This window comes from Mytilus edulis, chromosome 8 (assembly GCF_963676685.1).
Source record: "Mytilus edulis chromosome 8, xbMytEdul2.2, whole genome shotgun sequence".
NCBI lineage: Eukaryota > Metazoa > Mollusca > Bivalvia > Mytilida > Mytilidae > Mytilus > Mytilus edulis.
The window spans coordinates 33,513,052-33,530,890 of record NC_092351.1 but is presented as its reverse complement, the minus strand read 5'-3'; the positions used below and the strand labels follow the sequence as shown (position 1 = coordinate 33,530,890).

The 17,839-nt window shown below is 31.5% G+C and overlaps 2 protein-coding genes across 2 annotated transcripts in view; one reads left to right on the top strand and one right to left on the bottom strand.

Annotated features, from left to right (window-relative positions):
* Window positions 1-3,879: 3,879 nt before the first annotated feature.
* On the bottom strand, window positions 3,880-11,606 carry LOC139486745 (A-kinase anchor protein 17A-like). The gene is made up of 5 exons (XM_071271678.1): window positions 11,489-11,606; window positions 9,316-10,149; window positions 8,354-8,502; window positions 6,856-7,096; window positions 3,880-6,022 (listed from the first exon to the last, which is right to left on the bottom strand). The coding sequence occupies exons 2-5, from the start codon at window positions 10,078-10,080 to the stop codon at window positions 5,723-5,725; spliced, it is 1,455 nt and encodes a 484-aa protein (XP_071127779.1). The 5' UTR covers window positions 10,081-10,149; window positions 11,489-11,606; the 3' UTR covers window positions 3,880-5,722.
* A 173-nt stretch (window positions 11,607-11,779) lies between these two features.
* The window catches only part of LOC139486744 (arginine--tRNA ligase, cytoplasmic-like), a 116,326-nt gene continuing 110,266 nt past the window's right edge, over window positions 11,780-17,839 (top strand). Inside the window, exons 1-2 of the mRNA XM_071271676.1 lie at window positions 11,780-11,935; window positions 14,687-14,833. Of these exons, the coding sequence (XP_071127777.1) occupies window positions 11,894-11,935; window positions 14,687-14,833 (189 nt within the window). The 5' untranslated portion in view covers window positions 11,780-11,893. The remainder of the gene's footprint in view (window positions 11,936-14,686; window positions 14,834-17,839) is intronic.

The window sequence follows — 17,839 nt, the reverse complement described above, 5'->3', positions numbered from 1 at the left end:
TTTAATTCAAGACTGCAGCAATGTTAAGAAAGGCTTTCGAGATTTCTATTTGTTGACCATTTTACTCGTGTAACTTAAGGAAACCTTACCAGTAAAGTTTATTTTTCAAGTTCAATCCATGACATATCCAAAAATCTAAAACAACATCTTGAAGATAAGCTTGTCCATATGGCTGTGTTCGAATGCAAAAGCTATATGATGTATCAGGGGAGATAATGTCCTTTAATATATGGTTTGTCCTTCTATTCGCTATTTAACAATTTTGTTTTCTGTGTTTTCGACGTGGGAAGTTAGATCTGATATCATATTTCCTTATATATCTCTATGTTTTTATTTCAGAGCAAGGCTAATATGCAATACTGACTTCTGTTATCATATATATGTTATAGTAAATTGGTACGATTGGGTATTAGGTATAATTCTTGTGATTTTCAGGGATTATGATTAGTGACCGATATTGTTAGTAATTACTACATAATTACTAACATTTTCAGGAATTATGCATAATCACTAGAAATGTCAGGGATTATATATGATAACTGAAATGAAACGACAAGGAATAAAAGTATAATAATTTATATTATTCTATGAAATCTTCTTACGCATCTTTAGAAACATGAATATTAATACACTAGCTGGACATTAGCATTCATGAGGGAATGAGGATTCATTATTTGAATATGTTATTGTTAAGGAACAGATAAAAATAAGAGTGCTGACCACTTTCATTGACCTCTCATAATATGGAGCAATGTCCTTCTTCTTTTGTATATATGCTGTTAAACAAAAAATATTTGACAATAAAACTATCGGGTTAGGGTAGGACTCCACAATGGTAAGAAGCGTTTTCCAAATTTGAACCAAAATTATTGGACAAAAAGCAAATTTCGGACCGAAAGCACCATATCACTAATTTTTCAACGAAGGAACACATTACACTTCAGAACATTGTTTGTACTACAGTTGATGAATCTTTATTTTTTGCAATTTCAAGTCAGCCAAACGTTTTGTCCAACTTTTAATTTACAACACAGCTGTAAGATATTTAATTGGTCAATGTCATATAAACCAAAGCAGACAGACAAACTACACATAACAATAATACCATACTCCAAATTTAGTTAGTCTATTAAAAATAAGACTATTTATTAGTATTAAAAATTTAATATTAAAAAATGATTTATTAATATCAAAAACATATTTTTTAATATTAATAAATAAGATCTATTTTTTTAATATTACAAATTATTTTTTAATATTAATAAATCGAATATTTAATATTAAAAAATAAAACCAATGTATTAATATAAAAAAATACCTATTTATTAATATTAAAAAATAATGATTGGTTATTAATTTTCCCGCAATTAAGCTAGTTTTCAATCGTCATTTCTCAATGGACACACACTGCAAATGAGATGCATACATCAAACAAGTTATTACTGCAAAATAATGTATCTTTCATTGGTAGATTTATTTGTTTCTGTGTGCACAATAACTGATTATAGGATTAAATCTTAGATCCCTGTTGAATAAATGAATTACAAATTGTGTTCTGTTATTGTTTCACACACCATGCTTATTTCCTTAAATTTCGAATTGCACTTCCTTGTAATGCTAAATGTTAATAAGTATTTGATAATGGGTGATATTTATCATCCTACAATATATATATATATATATATATTAAATATTTTAAAATCAGAAAATAAAGGATTCCCGTGAGATTGATTCGTTATTAGTACATGTTTTGTAGAACAAATAAAGGTTAGTACTTATATAAATAAACGTTTACTTCTATTTATTTTCCTTTTTGAATTTTCCTCGGAGTTCAGTATTTTTGTGTTTTTACTTTTTTCTATTAAATTCAAGATATGATCAAAATAAAAATGTTCGTCTGACACCCAGATATTCTACAACGGTACTGTGTGCTTACAACTTTCTAATAAATTATTTTAAATATATTATAAAAATATTCGATTGAAAATGAGAGGCAAGAGATAACACAGAAAAAAATCAATCATAGTCGAAAATAATCCGACTAATCCATTGCAAAAACAAAAAGACCAAATGAAAATCAACAGAATACAAAACCAAATGCAGAAAACGTGACTGGGCAACATGAATAAATAAAAAAAAACGTGGGCGATCTAACTAGACAGGTGCTACTAAAGGGTAGTCAGATCTTGCTCCACATGTGGCATTCGTCGTATTGTTAATGGAAGTACAAACCTGACCACGATTCTTATTGAATAGGTCACAATCCAGGAACAGAAGAATTATCCAAATACAACATCGTTTGTTACGTTCATTTTGATTCAGGTGGGATGTCGTCAACAATTGCATGGCATCAATTCACAATTGATACTATGAAAACTTACAAGCGCAGACGACGTATGACAGATTTTAAATGTATGATTTAACATTGTTTTTGTGGGTTTCATTAGAATGGAGATAACAATATTGTATTTTAAGCTTCGACGGCATCAATTGGTGATTGGATGGTCGAAAATACCCGTTTACTGGCTCCGCTAACAAGTCGCCAGTAAACTGAATTTGCGACAATCAAATCACCAAATGTTATATTCTTATTTGTGGTTACGTCAATTTGAAAGAAATGTCTTTTATTGTGTTACAGATAATCCATTTCTGTCAACCAACTCGTGATAGTGTCCATAAAATTTTCAAAGATTATTTCAATTTCACCACTAAAAACACTTGGTTTAATAGCTTTCAGTTGAGAAGCAACCCTCTATCAAAGAAATCATAGTAAGAAATGCACGCTCTGAAATAACGTTTCCTCTATAGCTAAGTGAAATTATTGTCATATGTAAGCGCTGCTGGAATGTTGCTACATAGAAACGAAAATTTCACAAGTGGGAGAATAAAATATACCTTTTGTCTTAAAGATTTCTTATCAACCAACACGCATTATTAATTTCTAGATGAAAGTCAAGATATGAGGTAGACTTTCCTGTATCTAGTTGGTGTATCCTTTATATCAACTTCGATTGATAGATGCGTTCAACAGTCAACACACTGTGAATTATTTAGTGAGAGGACATATTCTAAATAGGGGAAAGCAATGTCAAAGAGTAATGCTAGCTACCCATCTTTTTTTACTTAAAAGCTTCCGTTTAAGGTCGACCTCATATTTATAGAGAAGGCCGATTATTTGTTGAAAAAAGATGTCCTCTAAATGCTAACATTAAGTTGTCAATAAAGAAATCATGCATGTTGATAATGTTCTTTCAGATAATTTTAGGGTTGAGTCAGTGATTTTTTTTAGTCAATTTATTCCTCCATAATTTAAGATTCTTGCATCGATGTGGGCCATATTTTTATGAAACAAAACAGTACCAATTCCTTCAATTCGTCTTATAGTTTGGAATTTAGAATAATTGAGTGAAGGGTGGAATATTTTGATACTTTTGCAAGATGAAATAGTCTCAGATTGTATGAACTCCAAGAGATCTTTAGTATCCATGTCTTATTCACACCTCCTTTAGAATCAGTAGTTTCACTATAACTTTAAAGCTCAGTTTTAATTGATGATAACATTGATGTTGATCATTTAAATAAAAAAGAGGTTTCATGGAGCACTTTGAAGAACCAACAATTGATTGTACAGACACTTTTGTAATTTTGGTATTCAAAACAGTGATGAAAGATCCAGCTCTTCATCTCCAGTCCAAATTCCAAAAGAACCCTAGAACAGACTAACAGGATTTCTTTCTTGGTAAGTGTCTAGGTGTAAGTTGAGTTTTCAAGTCAGTTATTCAAGCAATTTGTGTAATGTGATTTAAATACTTGTATTTGAAAAGACAAATGTATCCACTAGCTATTGGGCAGAATTACAATATATAACAGCAGCATATAATAACAAAACAACATGGTTTTATTCTTCAAAGTTCAATATAAAACAATTTGTGTACATAAAAATACTAGTAACTTCTAGTTTCAAAAACACAATAATAATAACAATACCTTAGTATTAATACATCATACTACAATTACTTTAAGTCATAGTTTACAATCATCTTTGACAAAGCTATGCATGTCTTGTACATTACAGTGTACTGTATATAAGATTATTCACCTTAACACCTTAAGGAAACTACAATCAGAAAATTGAAAGCAGAAATCCAATAGATATTCATATTTTCTTCTACCTACTGGTAATGATAGGTTGGAGTTCATATGACATACCCCAAACATGTGTCATATGACATACCAAACATAACAAACATACCAAACATATGAAATACCCCAAACATGTGTCAAATAAAAATTGAATAGGTTTAAACTACCATTAGCTACATGTACATGAGGTAATTAGGGTTCTGCAAATAAAAACTGAAATCAAGCTTAGATTAAGGATAAGGGGTTGTGGATACAAAACAACTTTATAATGTTTAGAAGAAATGGCTAACCGTTTTTTGCAATGTGAACTCTAAAACTAATTTCTAATTAACTAGTTTCAAATTAGAAAAATCCTGAAATCTTTCCAAAATTAAATTTCTCATTAGAAAAGTTATTTCAAAATCACTTTCAAATTAGACAAAAGTTCGAAAACTACATGTTTATTGTTACAAGTTTTGAATTTGTTACAATTCATAAACAAAGATTTTTCTTTACATTAAATACACCAAACACATCAGATCCCATGGTCCCATTTCTGGTAACTGTAACATTTTAAAAGAGTAAAACATTAGAATAATTAAAACAAAATAACAAGTGAGACAAACAGAAATTAGAAAACAACATGAATCCAACTCAAGACAAAAAAGTTAATGCAGTAGAAACTCTTTGTAAATGATCATGTCATCAAAATATTACAATAAGATACATTGGATAACAAATAATGTACAAGATAAATGATATATATTATACAGTGGGTTGCAACCGCAGTAAACTAATAAACCACTGAACATGTTTATCATTGAAACAGTCCTGACAGTTAATATAAATCAACATTACTTTTTTTCTTTTTCTTTATGTGTTCTTTTTGTTCACATAGAGTGGATACTTTAACATGTATAAAACTGTAAACTGTGTTTTCGGTTACATTGTACCATTAGAAGTGCTTTCAATACATTAGGTAATTAGTCCTTTATCTGCATATTGTTACAAAAGAAAACTGCAATGTGCTTAGACTAATAAATGATCATTTGGGAAACAATTTACTCTGTATTGGTTTTAATATCACAACTTGGAAGACATAAGGAAACATCTAAGACATATTGAATCAGTCTCTCTGTTCAGTTGGTATGTACAAATAAACCTGTAAGTTTGCTGAATAAGTATATACAAATGTACACAGATGAACAAAAATTGCATTCATACTATTCTTCCTTTCATAACTTCGACTTAAGAACATTGATTATCAATTCACAATACCTCAATAACTTTTACCATTCATAATTTTGGCATTAAGAACATTGATTGAACATGACCAAATCACTATAAATGTATACCTATATTTTCCATAATAAACTTTGACATTTCATCTACCACTCATAACATTTGCTTGTCTGAATATTCTGGGCCAAGCGTTAACAAACTGCTGTTAGATTATTTCTGCCAGAATCATGTATTTCATGACACCAATATTTCTGAGTTACTCTTCCACACACCAACTTAGACCTTTAGAAGGTCAAAAACACATTCAAACTGGTGACAAAACATTATTAACAGCACCAATATTGATATTTATGGCAATTCATTTTCTCAGGACAATAGCACTTTTTAATTTCACTTTTCCTTTCTTTTTTCCTAACTTTTTTCTCAACTGTTCTCTTACTTCTTCCTCTTTTTTCTCTTCTTTGGCTTTAACATTTTTGAGTATTTTGTGTCTGAGTTCATATTCCTGATGTTCTAAATCCATCCTTCTTTTTCTTTTCTGTTCTTCTTTTCTCTGTTTTTCCTCTGCTTTTCTCAATGCCTCAGCTTCTACTTGTTTCTTCCTTTCATCTTCAAGTTCTATTTCACGCTTTTCTAAGTCCTCTTTCACTTTCTCTTCCTAGAATCACAGAAAATACAAAATTGTTAAAGTATATTAAACCGATAAGTTTCAGTAGATGGAAAAACATACCCAGAGAAAATCGAGCATGTAACTTGTGTTATAGAAATGAAATTGGAGATGAATTTCATTACAATTTTTGGATTGTACATGTTTTTCAGAAGGAAGGAAAGAATGCACAGATAGAATGTAATTTTTCAAAACAATCAAAATTCAAACAGTTGTTTTAGTTCATTAGACAGTCATATTAAAATCATAAATACTGTAAACCAAATTATTTTCGTGGATACTTTATTTAGTTTAGTTCTTACTATCCAATTTCATGACGATTTAGATAAGCAATTTTCAAATTTTGCTTTATGAAGTTCAACATGTTCAACAAGGAAATATCCAAATTTAACATATATGCAACGATTATATTTGTGATACTTTTTTACTCGCCAAAGACACGAAAAAATATATTGCTTGTGAAAATTAGTTGGTTTACAGTAATATCTGAAATGTAAGCAGTCAAACCCATGCATTCTTTTCTTCTCTAAGAAGTCTTTATTTGCTGTTACCTCATCATATGTCTTATTATATCATAATGTTTGTCTATGTCTTTTTGTACAAAGATTTTCTCAGGATGAATATATATATATAAACTAGTCATGCTAGTAGAACATTATTGCTTTGTTTATGCTTTCACTTGAGTAAACATTGTAAAAGTGGCATCAACATTTTTTGTATTTTCATTTTATTTTCAATGATTGTCAGATTTCTTTGACCTTAGTCCTTTACTGTTTAATTTTTTTATTTACTTTTTATAATTCTGTTATAGGATTTTTATTTACCTTAACTCTTTCAAATAATTCTGTTAATAATCTGATAGACTCTAGCTTCCTCTGAGCTATTAAAAACTTCCTTTCTTCTAATGCTAATTTAATCTGATATTTTTTTTCATCTTCCAGTCTTCGTTTTTCTAATCTTTGCAATCGTCTCTTTTCTTCCCTTTCTTTTCTCCTTAGTTCTTTCTTTTCAATTTTTTCTGTTCTTCTTCTTTCTTTCTCTCTCTCATCATTTTCTTTTTTTAACCTTGACAGGAAAGGAAATCAAAGGGTCAAATAAAAACATATGCAGCAATTTTACATATATAGTAATCTTGTACACAGTGTTTTAAAGGTTCTTTTACTGGACTGGATCTACTTTGTTTTATCTCTACAATTATATAATTTTAATTTTGAATGTAACCTGTCTTCTGATTGGCTAACGCTGTTTTGTTTATCAGCTCATAGACATAGTTTTGTCATGTGACCATGACGTCACCAACATCTTTTCATGGTTTACAAATGGTTTACTCCGTTTTAAAATGAAATTTAGAATTAAATTATGAGAAAAGACTATAATATTTTTTCAGTCTATTCGAAATAACATAAAAAATGTGGTGCACACTTCAAAATAACTTGCTACGCACCACATTTTTTATGTTATTTCTTCATAGACAGAAAAAAATATTACAGTCATTCCTTAAATATTGAAGAAAAAAAGTACAACATAAATGATAAATAACAAGATATGCTACTATTTTTGTCTTGGTTCTTAATTTTAAAAGGCATACATTATCTGTTGCTAGGATTATAGAATAACGGTCATCCTTGTATATATGTTAGCTTTATAGAGTTATCTTGAAAAAAATAATGATGATGAGTTAGTCATCTTAGTGATTTTATTGAATTAAATTTCCTGTTTCATATACATTTCACAGTATTAATTTGTGTTTTCTGTGTGAACCTTTTATAAGTTTATACAAAACCAATGTATACTTTATAAAGAATATATATTATAGAATCACTTTAACAGACAATATTGAGTATAGCCCAATTCTGTGTCCCCCATCTTTATATGACCGTCATCAGCTTTACCCCAGTGACTATCAAGATTATGACAAGTATTATCATATATGTTAAATGTAATGGTATACAGGTATTAGAAAATGTATAATTGTCAACATGACAACTCACAAGTACATGTTTAACCCCGCCGCAATTTTGCGCCTGTCCCAAGTCAGGAGCCTCTGGCCTTTGTTAGTCTTGTATGTTTTTAAATTTTAGTTTCTTGTGTATAATTCGGAGTTTAGTATGACGTCCATTATCACTGTACTATTATGCATATTTTAGGGGCCAGCTGAAGGACACCTACGGGTGCGGGAATTCTCGCTACATTGAAGACCCATTGGTTGCCTTCGGCTGTTGTTTGCTCTATGGTCGGGTGGTTGTCGCTTTGACATATTCACCATTTCCTTTCTCAATTTTATCATATATTACATAATGAGTTGAATCAAGTTAGCTGTACCTTTCTTCCTCTTGTTTTCTCTCTGTTTCCTCTCTCTCCTTTTTAACTTTTTCTTCTCTTTCTTTCTCAAGTAACTGTAACTTCCACCTTTCTATTCTTCTCTTCTTAATACATTTATCTGATAAATGCTTTGACTTATCAAAGTCAACCTGAAAGTTAAATTCAATAATAATAAACCATTAAATACATGATATACAATGAAAGGAGTTCATGATTTTTTTATAGTAAAATTTCTTTGTGAAATGCTTCACTGCCTTTTGTAAACTTTATAGAAAATGTAATATGTCTTAAAGAAGATGCAGTATCTGTTAGGGTACATCATGTATATTATGTATATATAGCTTAAAAGAGGGACAAAAGATACCAGAGGGACAGCCAAACTCATAAATCGAAAATAAACTGACGCCATGGTTAAAAAAAAAAGACAAACAGACAAACACTAGTCAGATAGTACACATGACACAACATAGAAAACTAACTTTTTTCTGTGCAACAGCAATTGCAAAAAAATGTGGCAAAAACAAAGCAAAGACTAAAACTATGATACATATATATGTAAACACATGGTTTTCTGAATCTGTCAAGCATGTCCAGGAAAATTGTTTTTTCTTAAAGTGTACACTTCTGTATTTTTGTTCTTCAGATGTTTTTCTCTCATAGTTGACAATGGTTGATGTGTTTCTCTTTTAGTTTGTACCCAGATTTGTTTTCTTTCAATTGTTTATGACTTTTGAACAGCAGTTTACTAATTACTGTTGCCTTTATTTACAGACTACAGATTCAATGCTTTAAAGTGAAATGTGTGAGAGTTTAATACCATGCAGTTCTCTTACATGTAATTATAACATGTACAAGACAAAATATATGTTATGTATTGTTCAACATATACATGATATAAATCATGCAAATCATGGTACATTTGCCACAAATAATGATACATTCTCATAATTATCAGCTCATACCTTCACATTGGCAGTGTAGGCTTTTTCATCCTCTCCAATGTACAGAAACTTCATTCCTCTCAAGGCATCCATTGCTTTCATAAACCCAATATATTCTTTAAACTGCACATAAGATTCAAATGTAAGATCTTGTCCAAATGAAAATGTCTGGATTCCAGGGAGTATTTCTTTTCTGTATGGATCCAACATTGGAATATCTACACAACGTATTTCACCGAACCCCTCAAACACTCTCCGTAAAACCATTTCACATGGCTTGTCTTTTGTTTTACTGTGATACGACGCAAACCATCTACTAGGCAGATCTTTAAAGTGTATTGTATCCGGTCTCTCACCTGGTTTCATTTCATTCATGTGTTTTGCATCTCTAAAATAAGAATCCCAGTCATGTTTGAGAGGAAATGATATTTTTGCTTCCCCAGCTTTCACTTTCAGTGTTTCTGAAAACCCACTGAGTTTGATGGTCTTGCCTTCCAATCTCTGCATCAAGGTTTTTATCAAAGATTTATTCTCCAATTCACCTTCTAGTCGAATGAACTCTAGAGTACTTTTTACTATTTTGAGAGACAAGAAAACATGAGGTTTAATCATGTGTTTGATTTTTTCCATGACTTCCCAATTAGAAATAGTCTTTCCTGGTTCTTTTAATGCAGGAAGTTGAACACAGACATTAATTTTTGCTATTGGTTTTAGATAAAGTCCCTGAGGTTTGAACAAATCTATAGCTTCTGAAGTGTCACTACAAGCAGCTGTATTTCCTGCCATTGTGCTGCTTTGAACAAGTTAAGAACTATGGTCAACTAGACGATACCTCTCTTGCAACAATTCATGTATCTGAAAGAGAACATATGAACATTAACCAATATAATAAAATGTAAAAGTATGAAATATAAATATATATACATTTTTAACACACAGACTTTTGAAGGTTTATTCAAAATGATGATTAAAAGAGAAAAAACTATTTTATTACGTCTTCAGTGCAAGATTTTGTTTTTTTTATAGTAGTCATTATTGGATTTCAACTAGCAGTCAGTAACTGCCAGTGCTCATGGTACTCTCGGAACTGTAATTAGTGTCTATTTGTTGTTGGGATGTACAAGTACCCAGCCATCATCATTATCATATGCATCCACTCTGTGTTTTTGTTTGATGTATTTCTATTTGAATTGATCCGATGAGTTAAGACTTTTTCAAATGATTTCTATAGTTAGAAATGTTTAGTTTTAATGTTGTACTGTTACACTACCGTCCCAGGTTAAAGGGAGGGTAGGGTGCCCATTAACATGTTTAACCTTGACACATTCTGCATGTTCTGTATTTGCCTGTCCCAAGTCAGAAGCCTTTAATCATTGTTAATTCAGTAGTTGACGTTTGTTATTGTGTGACATTAAGTTTTTCATACATTATTTTGTACATATAAGTAAGGCTGTCATGGCTGTTAGTTTTCTTGTTTGAAATGTTTAACAATTGTCCATATGGGACCTTTTATAGCCAACTATGCGGTATGGGCCTTGTTCATTGTTAAAGACGTAAAGTGACCTATTATATAGTTGATGATGATGCATTTCTATTCGGTATAAATTATATGATGGTTATAACATTGTATAACAAGCATTTGAATGCAAATCAAGAAACGGTCCATAACCAACATGAGACGCCAGCTTGAAATGGAGACGCTAGAGAAAAGAAGACACAGTCTCCATCTGGTGCCAGCTCTACCAGCGGACAATTTTGTCACACCAGCACGACTTAAACGAACTATCAAAGCCAAAGTATATTCAAACTGTGAACCTGACAATATTATTGAACTTCAAATAATTAATAACATGAGAGGGCTTATTAATAAAACAAGCCACAGTATAAACATTCATTTTACGTGGAAACAGCTATTCACTGGATGTTGGAACTAATAATCTCCAGATAAAGTTGTGATACCGCCCTACAAGAACACCTCCCTTAACAACTGCCCTCTTCTTCATCGTGTATAGAAGTCTTAACAGGATATTAATACAGACAGAGACAGACCAGAATCCTTGGTTATAATTGATGTTTATGTTTTTGTTGTATAAAAATCATATAAACCTTTACACCATGCTTGATATTTAACTTTGTCCTCTTTCACAGATGTCTCCTCCCTATAATCAACACAAAATAACTGAAAAATAATTACTTTTCTACCAAGAAAGGCAGCTGTTCAGTCTTCAAAGCTTTACATCGTCTGTAAAACGTTCGAAAATGAAAGTCGAACTTTGTTTGTGCTTTTTCTAATTTTCAAGTCAAAGTAGGATAAATTTCGGAAAATTGAACTACATGATAATAAAAATATTTGTATGTATCTCAAAACAAGAGATACAAATATAAATTTTATTTCGAAAATTGATTAAAACTGAACTTGAAATAGTGCTTTAATGTGAGTATGTTCTAACATAAAGAATTATTTACTTCTTTAGATACGTTATTATCGTTTACTATGAATTTCATCAACCGGAAGCGGCATATTCAACGTGGTGAAAATTCGTCTGTCAAAAATACAGAATAGTATACTCGACCTGTAAACTACCTTCCTCGACTAAAAATGTCAGATATATCTATTTTAACAGCTCATGCAGAACAGGCTGTGAGTATTCCTCAAAAGGTGTTCTCAAAACCTGTCTACGACATTCAATATTTTAAAAACTTTCAACTGTTCATCAACTCACCATACACTGCAAACTTGGTATATTGAGGGATAATAAGTGAACTGACAGATTCCATGTACATAAATCTGACTGCACTATAATTTAAGTCCGCATGCTATAAGTAACTATGGAAATAACATAAAAAATACATGAAAAGGGACTATTATTAAAGTACTTGAAAGAGGGTAGTAATGGGGGTACCTTCATGACGAATAACATTAAAATTTCTTGCCAAACAACGTTAACGGTAATTTTTGGTGCATGACAATAATATGTACACTTTCTTTTAGACGATAAAAATTCAACTGAATTTTACGCATCACATTAATTTTTTTCCAAAAATGACACTGACGGTAATTATTTGAGACCTCAGACAAATCATGATAAGGATATTTTGATGAATCACCGTAAACTTTAAACCAATTTGATGACTGTCCCTTTGGTATCTTTCGTCCCTCTTTTAGACTGTTGGTTTTCCTGTTTGAATGGTTTTACACAAGTAATTTTTTGGGCCCTTTATAGAAGAGGGACGAAAGATACCAAAGGGACCGTCAAACTCATAAATCTAAAACAAACTGACAACGCCATGGCTAAAAATGAAAAAGACAAACAGAAAAACAATAGTACACATGACACAACATAGAAAACTAAAGAATAAACAACACGAACCCCACCAAAAACTAGGGGTGATCTCAGGTGCTCCGGAAGGGTAAGCAGATCCTGCTCCACATGTGGCACCCGTCGTGTTGCTTATGTGATTACAAATCCGGTAAATAATCTAATTCGGTAGGTCACATTCATGAAAGGGAAGGGGATTGTAGTTACGACGTAAGGAACATATCCGATATCATTTGTGAAACGGTTATTCCATAACGGTCAACCAACTCGTGATGGCGTCCGTAAAATTTACGAAGGGATGATTTCAACTTCACCATTTGGAACTCTTGGTTTAATAGCTTCCTTGTGAGCAGTAACCCTCTATCAAGAAAATCATGATAGGAAATGCAAGCACGGGAATATCGTATCAATTGGGAGATATATACCCTGTATGCAGTTGCTGCTGGAATGTTGCTACTTAGAAATGGAAAGTTCACAATTGGAAAGCTGAAATCATCTCTTTTGTCGTAAAGTTTTGTTTTCAACCGACCCTCATTGTCAATTTCTAGATGTAAGTCAAGATATGAAGCCGACTTAACTGTATCTGTAGTATCCTTTATCTCCAATTCGATGGGATAGATGCGTTCCACATAGTCACCAAATTTTGAATTGTTTAGTGAAAGAACGTCATCTATATAGCTGAAAGGAATAGCTTGCTGTTCAATTTGAGCCTAGGCTCCATGTTGAAGACAGTACCTCGACCTATAATAGATTACTTAAAAATAATTGGTGACTTGGATGCAGAGTTGTCTTATTGTCACTAATACCACATCTTCCTATATCTATGAATGCAAAAAAAATAGTAGCATAATCCATTTCAAGACGTCATAACTATTTTGAATAGCACTAGAGACTATTAACACGATTAATGACATTATAAAAATACAATTTTATGTACATGTACATGTGCCTTGGTATGATTGTTAACAATGCAAGACAACTATCCACCAAGTTCAAAGTGGGTCTCATTGGGGTCTAAGCATAACCCGATTTTTGTAAGCGTGAAAGTCAAATTATTGTGCTGTGAAAACAGGTCATGAAGTCTAGCGGGACATGGGAAATTACAAAAAAATGAGAATTGCTTATGTACAGAGTGTAAGCAGGATACAGGAATCTGACAAAACAGTAAGCGGGATCTGAGATCAGAACCCCCAAGGGGACCCCCTTCAAAAGAAATGGATGTAAGCAATTATAGAAAGACAACGGCCAATGGTGGTACTGCCTTCAACAATGAGAAAAACCAAAATAGTTTTATCATGTTTATGTTTAAAATTCATGTTAGCTCTACATATTTAGTGCTATTTTGAGTACAATGTGCTCAGTTTAAATAATTATGACGTCTTGGAAGGCTGTTTTAATTTTCGTTTTGACGTCTTGTGGGATAAAAAAAACAAAATAGAGAAAAAACACAGCAGATTATCTGGACTAGCATACATATAGTGATTATTTGTTTAGTTTTTGTTCTACACCTCTCTTAGTTTTGGAGGAGGTACAAACGTATGTGATAGTGTCACAAAACTAGATGAAAATCTAGCATGAAAGTTGAGGCTACAACCTTAGTTTATTGCCATATATGTATGTTCATACATGTACCCCAAGGTTCCTGGTCAAATATCATTAGAGAAAATTTCATGAATATCTGTTAATAACCTTATGTGACATACCGGTATACTATGAAGACATATATTTTTAGAAGCCTGAGGCCCAGTGGTCTAAGTAGTGGAATAACTTTATCACCAGCTTGTTATTATAATTATAATCTTTATTTGTCATATAAGTAACATTATACTTGTGACATAAACACTTGTTATTAAACACTTATAATGTGAGTTTAAATCCTGCACATGGCAGGTGTGTGGACTCCAATTTCATTTGACTAGGAATATCAGTTTTCTTTACTGCAGGACCTGGTTCTCTCTGGGCACTCCATGTTCCTCCATCAATAAAAACTGACATCCACACAATAGTGCATTAGTGCTGAATGTGGAATTAAACTCCTACTAATCAATCAATCAATTCTATATATTTTACAGGAAGCTGAAATAACTAGATTAGAAGATGAAATAGCAATCCTACAAGATCCACAAAAAGCATTAGCAGCTGGAGTTATCTCCCCTGAACTTGAGAAATTAAGAGCCGAAAATGCTAAACTGCGATATCAAATCAATCATCTTAAAAGGGTAACTTACAATTGATGTATGCATGTTGTATTGAGATATGATTATAAATCAAATTAAGATAAAGAAAAGCTTGATTAAGAAATAATTCATGGAAGCCATAGATTGTTGGAAATTTACACATGGCCTGGGCCGTGATATTCGAATTTTATCCTGAGCGTTAGCGAGGGATAAAATGAACGAATATCACGGCCCAGGCCATGTGTAAATTTCCAACAATCTATGGCTTCCATGAATTATTTCGATTCTAATAGGACAAATACGGTCATTAAAAAACTGAAGCGAGGGAGGGTATGCTGTGTGTGTGGCTGTTCTTTTTTACTCCCTGTTAGATAAAGCTCAAATATCTTTATAAATATGAAGCTTGCGAAGTTTATTTCTTGAATAACTGCTAGAAAAAATCGTTTTAATTCTTTAAATTCTCAAACCCAACATTTGCCATTTTTAATTTACATTTTTTTCTCGTAAGCTTCCGTCAAATACATTTTGTAACTAAGGAGCCGCCATGTTGACTTGCTGAAATGAGTAAATATGCGAGAAATGCAATAGAATAGAAAATAAAACAAAACCTACCTCAAAAATTAGTTTTAATACAATAGCATACGAATTCCTATGGTTCACGTAACAGAAAACATTCAACTTTAGCGGTTTCATTTGTATGACGTCATGTTTTGAAATGACTTAAACGCGCCAAAAAGATAAATAGACTTTCGCGGAATTTTATTTTATTTTTATTTTGTTGATTTCCCCGAGCTCTTGTGCATTACTTCCTTTTATTATGCATACGAATAAGAATAAAAGTTATTTTGTCTTTTTTTAATTGCACTTTTTAAAACAATAAAATCGGCAAAGGGCCTGCAAATAGGTTCCAATACATGTAGATTTACGTGGGAAGTATATTGTAACAGCCATTAATGTGTATATCTCAGAGTCTGCGCTAAGTATATTTTATCGAGAATTTTATCACAGTGTTGTTTACAAAGCTAAAGAAGCACGTCATATTAGAATTGCGGTTAGAACAGACATGTAGTTTTATGCAGACATTGCAGTGTAGACTTTGTAGTCATAATAAGAAATTCCTCTTTCTCTTATTGTCTGACCATCTTTTATTTAAATGGGGCATCAAGCAAAAAGTGGTATTGGTTAATTTTAGATACACCATGATAACCAAGTTTTAAAGTAAGGCTTAAATTAAAATATTGTTTGTTAGCCCTTTACCGAACTACCCTATAAATTCGTTCCGACTGAAAATCTTTTATTTGTATATACCAGCAATATTTTATTTTATTTTATTTTTTCCTTCCTACCGAAAATCTTATATTTGTATTTACCGCTTCAAACTTTTTTTACCGGAATCCTTGGGTATTATCTTCCCCGTATAAGGTTTAGTCCGTTTGGTATTACGTGAGAGTTTGACATGAACACTTGCATTTAGAGATTCAAAGCATTTGTTTAAAATCGATGTTGAAAGTTTTGAAATCATGATATGACGAACTTTGCCCTACGCCTTTATACTTGAAGAGCAGGATTCCTTCAAAAAAGTTCGTCCAATAGGGCAATACAAAATTATCAACGTGTGTACAAAATATTTTATAAACATGATAAACGGACGTTGTATCCTATGTAGGGATGGCCTTTGGTGATCCGTACATCAGGATGATTATGTTAACGATGCCTTGGACAAGCTTTGACATATTATTTATATCTGACATGAACCAAGGGCCTGTAAAATGGAGAATAATTGGCAGTAAAATCGCCAAGTTTTTCCCCACAGACTATTTATAAACATGATAAATGCGTGTAAAATACGTGACAATTGAGTTTCAAGTCTTGTTGCATTTTTATTGGAAACACAGGCACACATGAAAATGTAAACACTCTAACGTTAGGATTGTAAGTAAAATAAGACAAATGCCTTGTTCACGCTCTTCAAATTGGTTGCTTGACGATGATGATGGGAAATGCAGTGCAGTGGCTATATATTCTAGTCAAATATTCTTTTTATTTCACAGATATCATCTCCGGTAATTTAAGTTCAAATTTTGATAAAATTGTTAGAATGTTGCACAGCCCTATATTTTGATATTTGAAAATAAAAAAGTAGTTTTAACTTCACATTCTACATGATAATTGTTTTTCAAAACTTCCTGGGATTATCATACTAATAGTCCCAGAAACTTCATAGTAAAAGCATACTTAAACAAAACGGCAATACAGACATAAATGATATGCAGATTTTGAATCTATAAAATAAAATATTATACCTACCTGTCTACCCATGACAAAAAATGTACTGAGCCAATTATTTTTTGGGAAAGAAAAATAAATTATTTTACCTGCCTACCTACCCTGTTTCAAAAAATAGGTTTGTAAAAGGACAAACAAACAATATTTTAATTTAGGCCTTAGTGTTTCTGCCAAAATATATATGTATGCATAATAATGGTCAATAATTCTTTAGAAATATTACACGCCAGGCATCTTTTTATTTTCATTATATGAAAGCATACATCTAAATTCTTGTACATGAATATATATATAATAATAATAATGAAAATTTATAGAGCGCCCTATATAGAAAATAGAAATTACTCTAAGTCGCTGTATATTCAGCATAGTAATTAAAACAAATCAAAGACAAAATCATAAAACATACACTGTGTTAGATTCAAATACTAAAATAAAATATAAAACAAAAATGCCTACCATAATATAAAAGGTCAATACAAAAAAACATTGTAATCATATAATTGTTATTCAACCAGTGAACAAAAGTCTATAAATTAAATTCATTCTTTATTCTGTATTATTAATATCCAAGACATCTGCAAAGGACAGACAATAAAAAATTCTATTAGAGCAAAGAAATCCTATGAATTTAAGAAAAGAAGATAGAATAACATTTTTACTTACACTGGTATAAGTAAAAAAATCTGAATGTCTAAGGGACATATATAAAATTAAGCCCATTTTTTTTTTTACCTATACAAGTAAATAAAATACACTTGT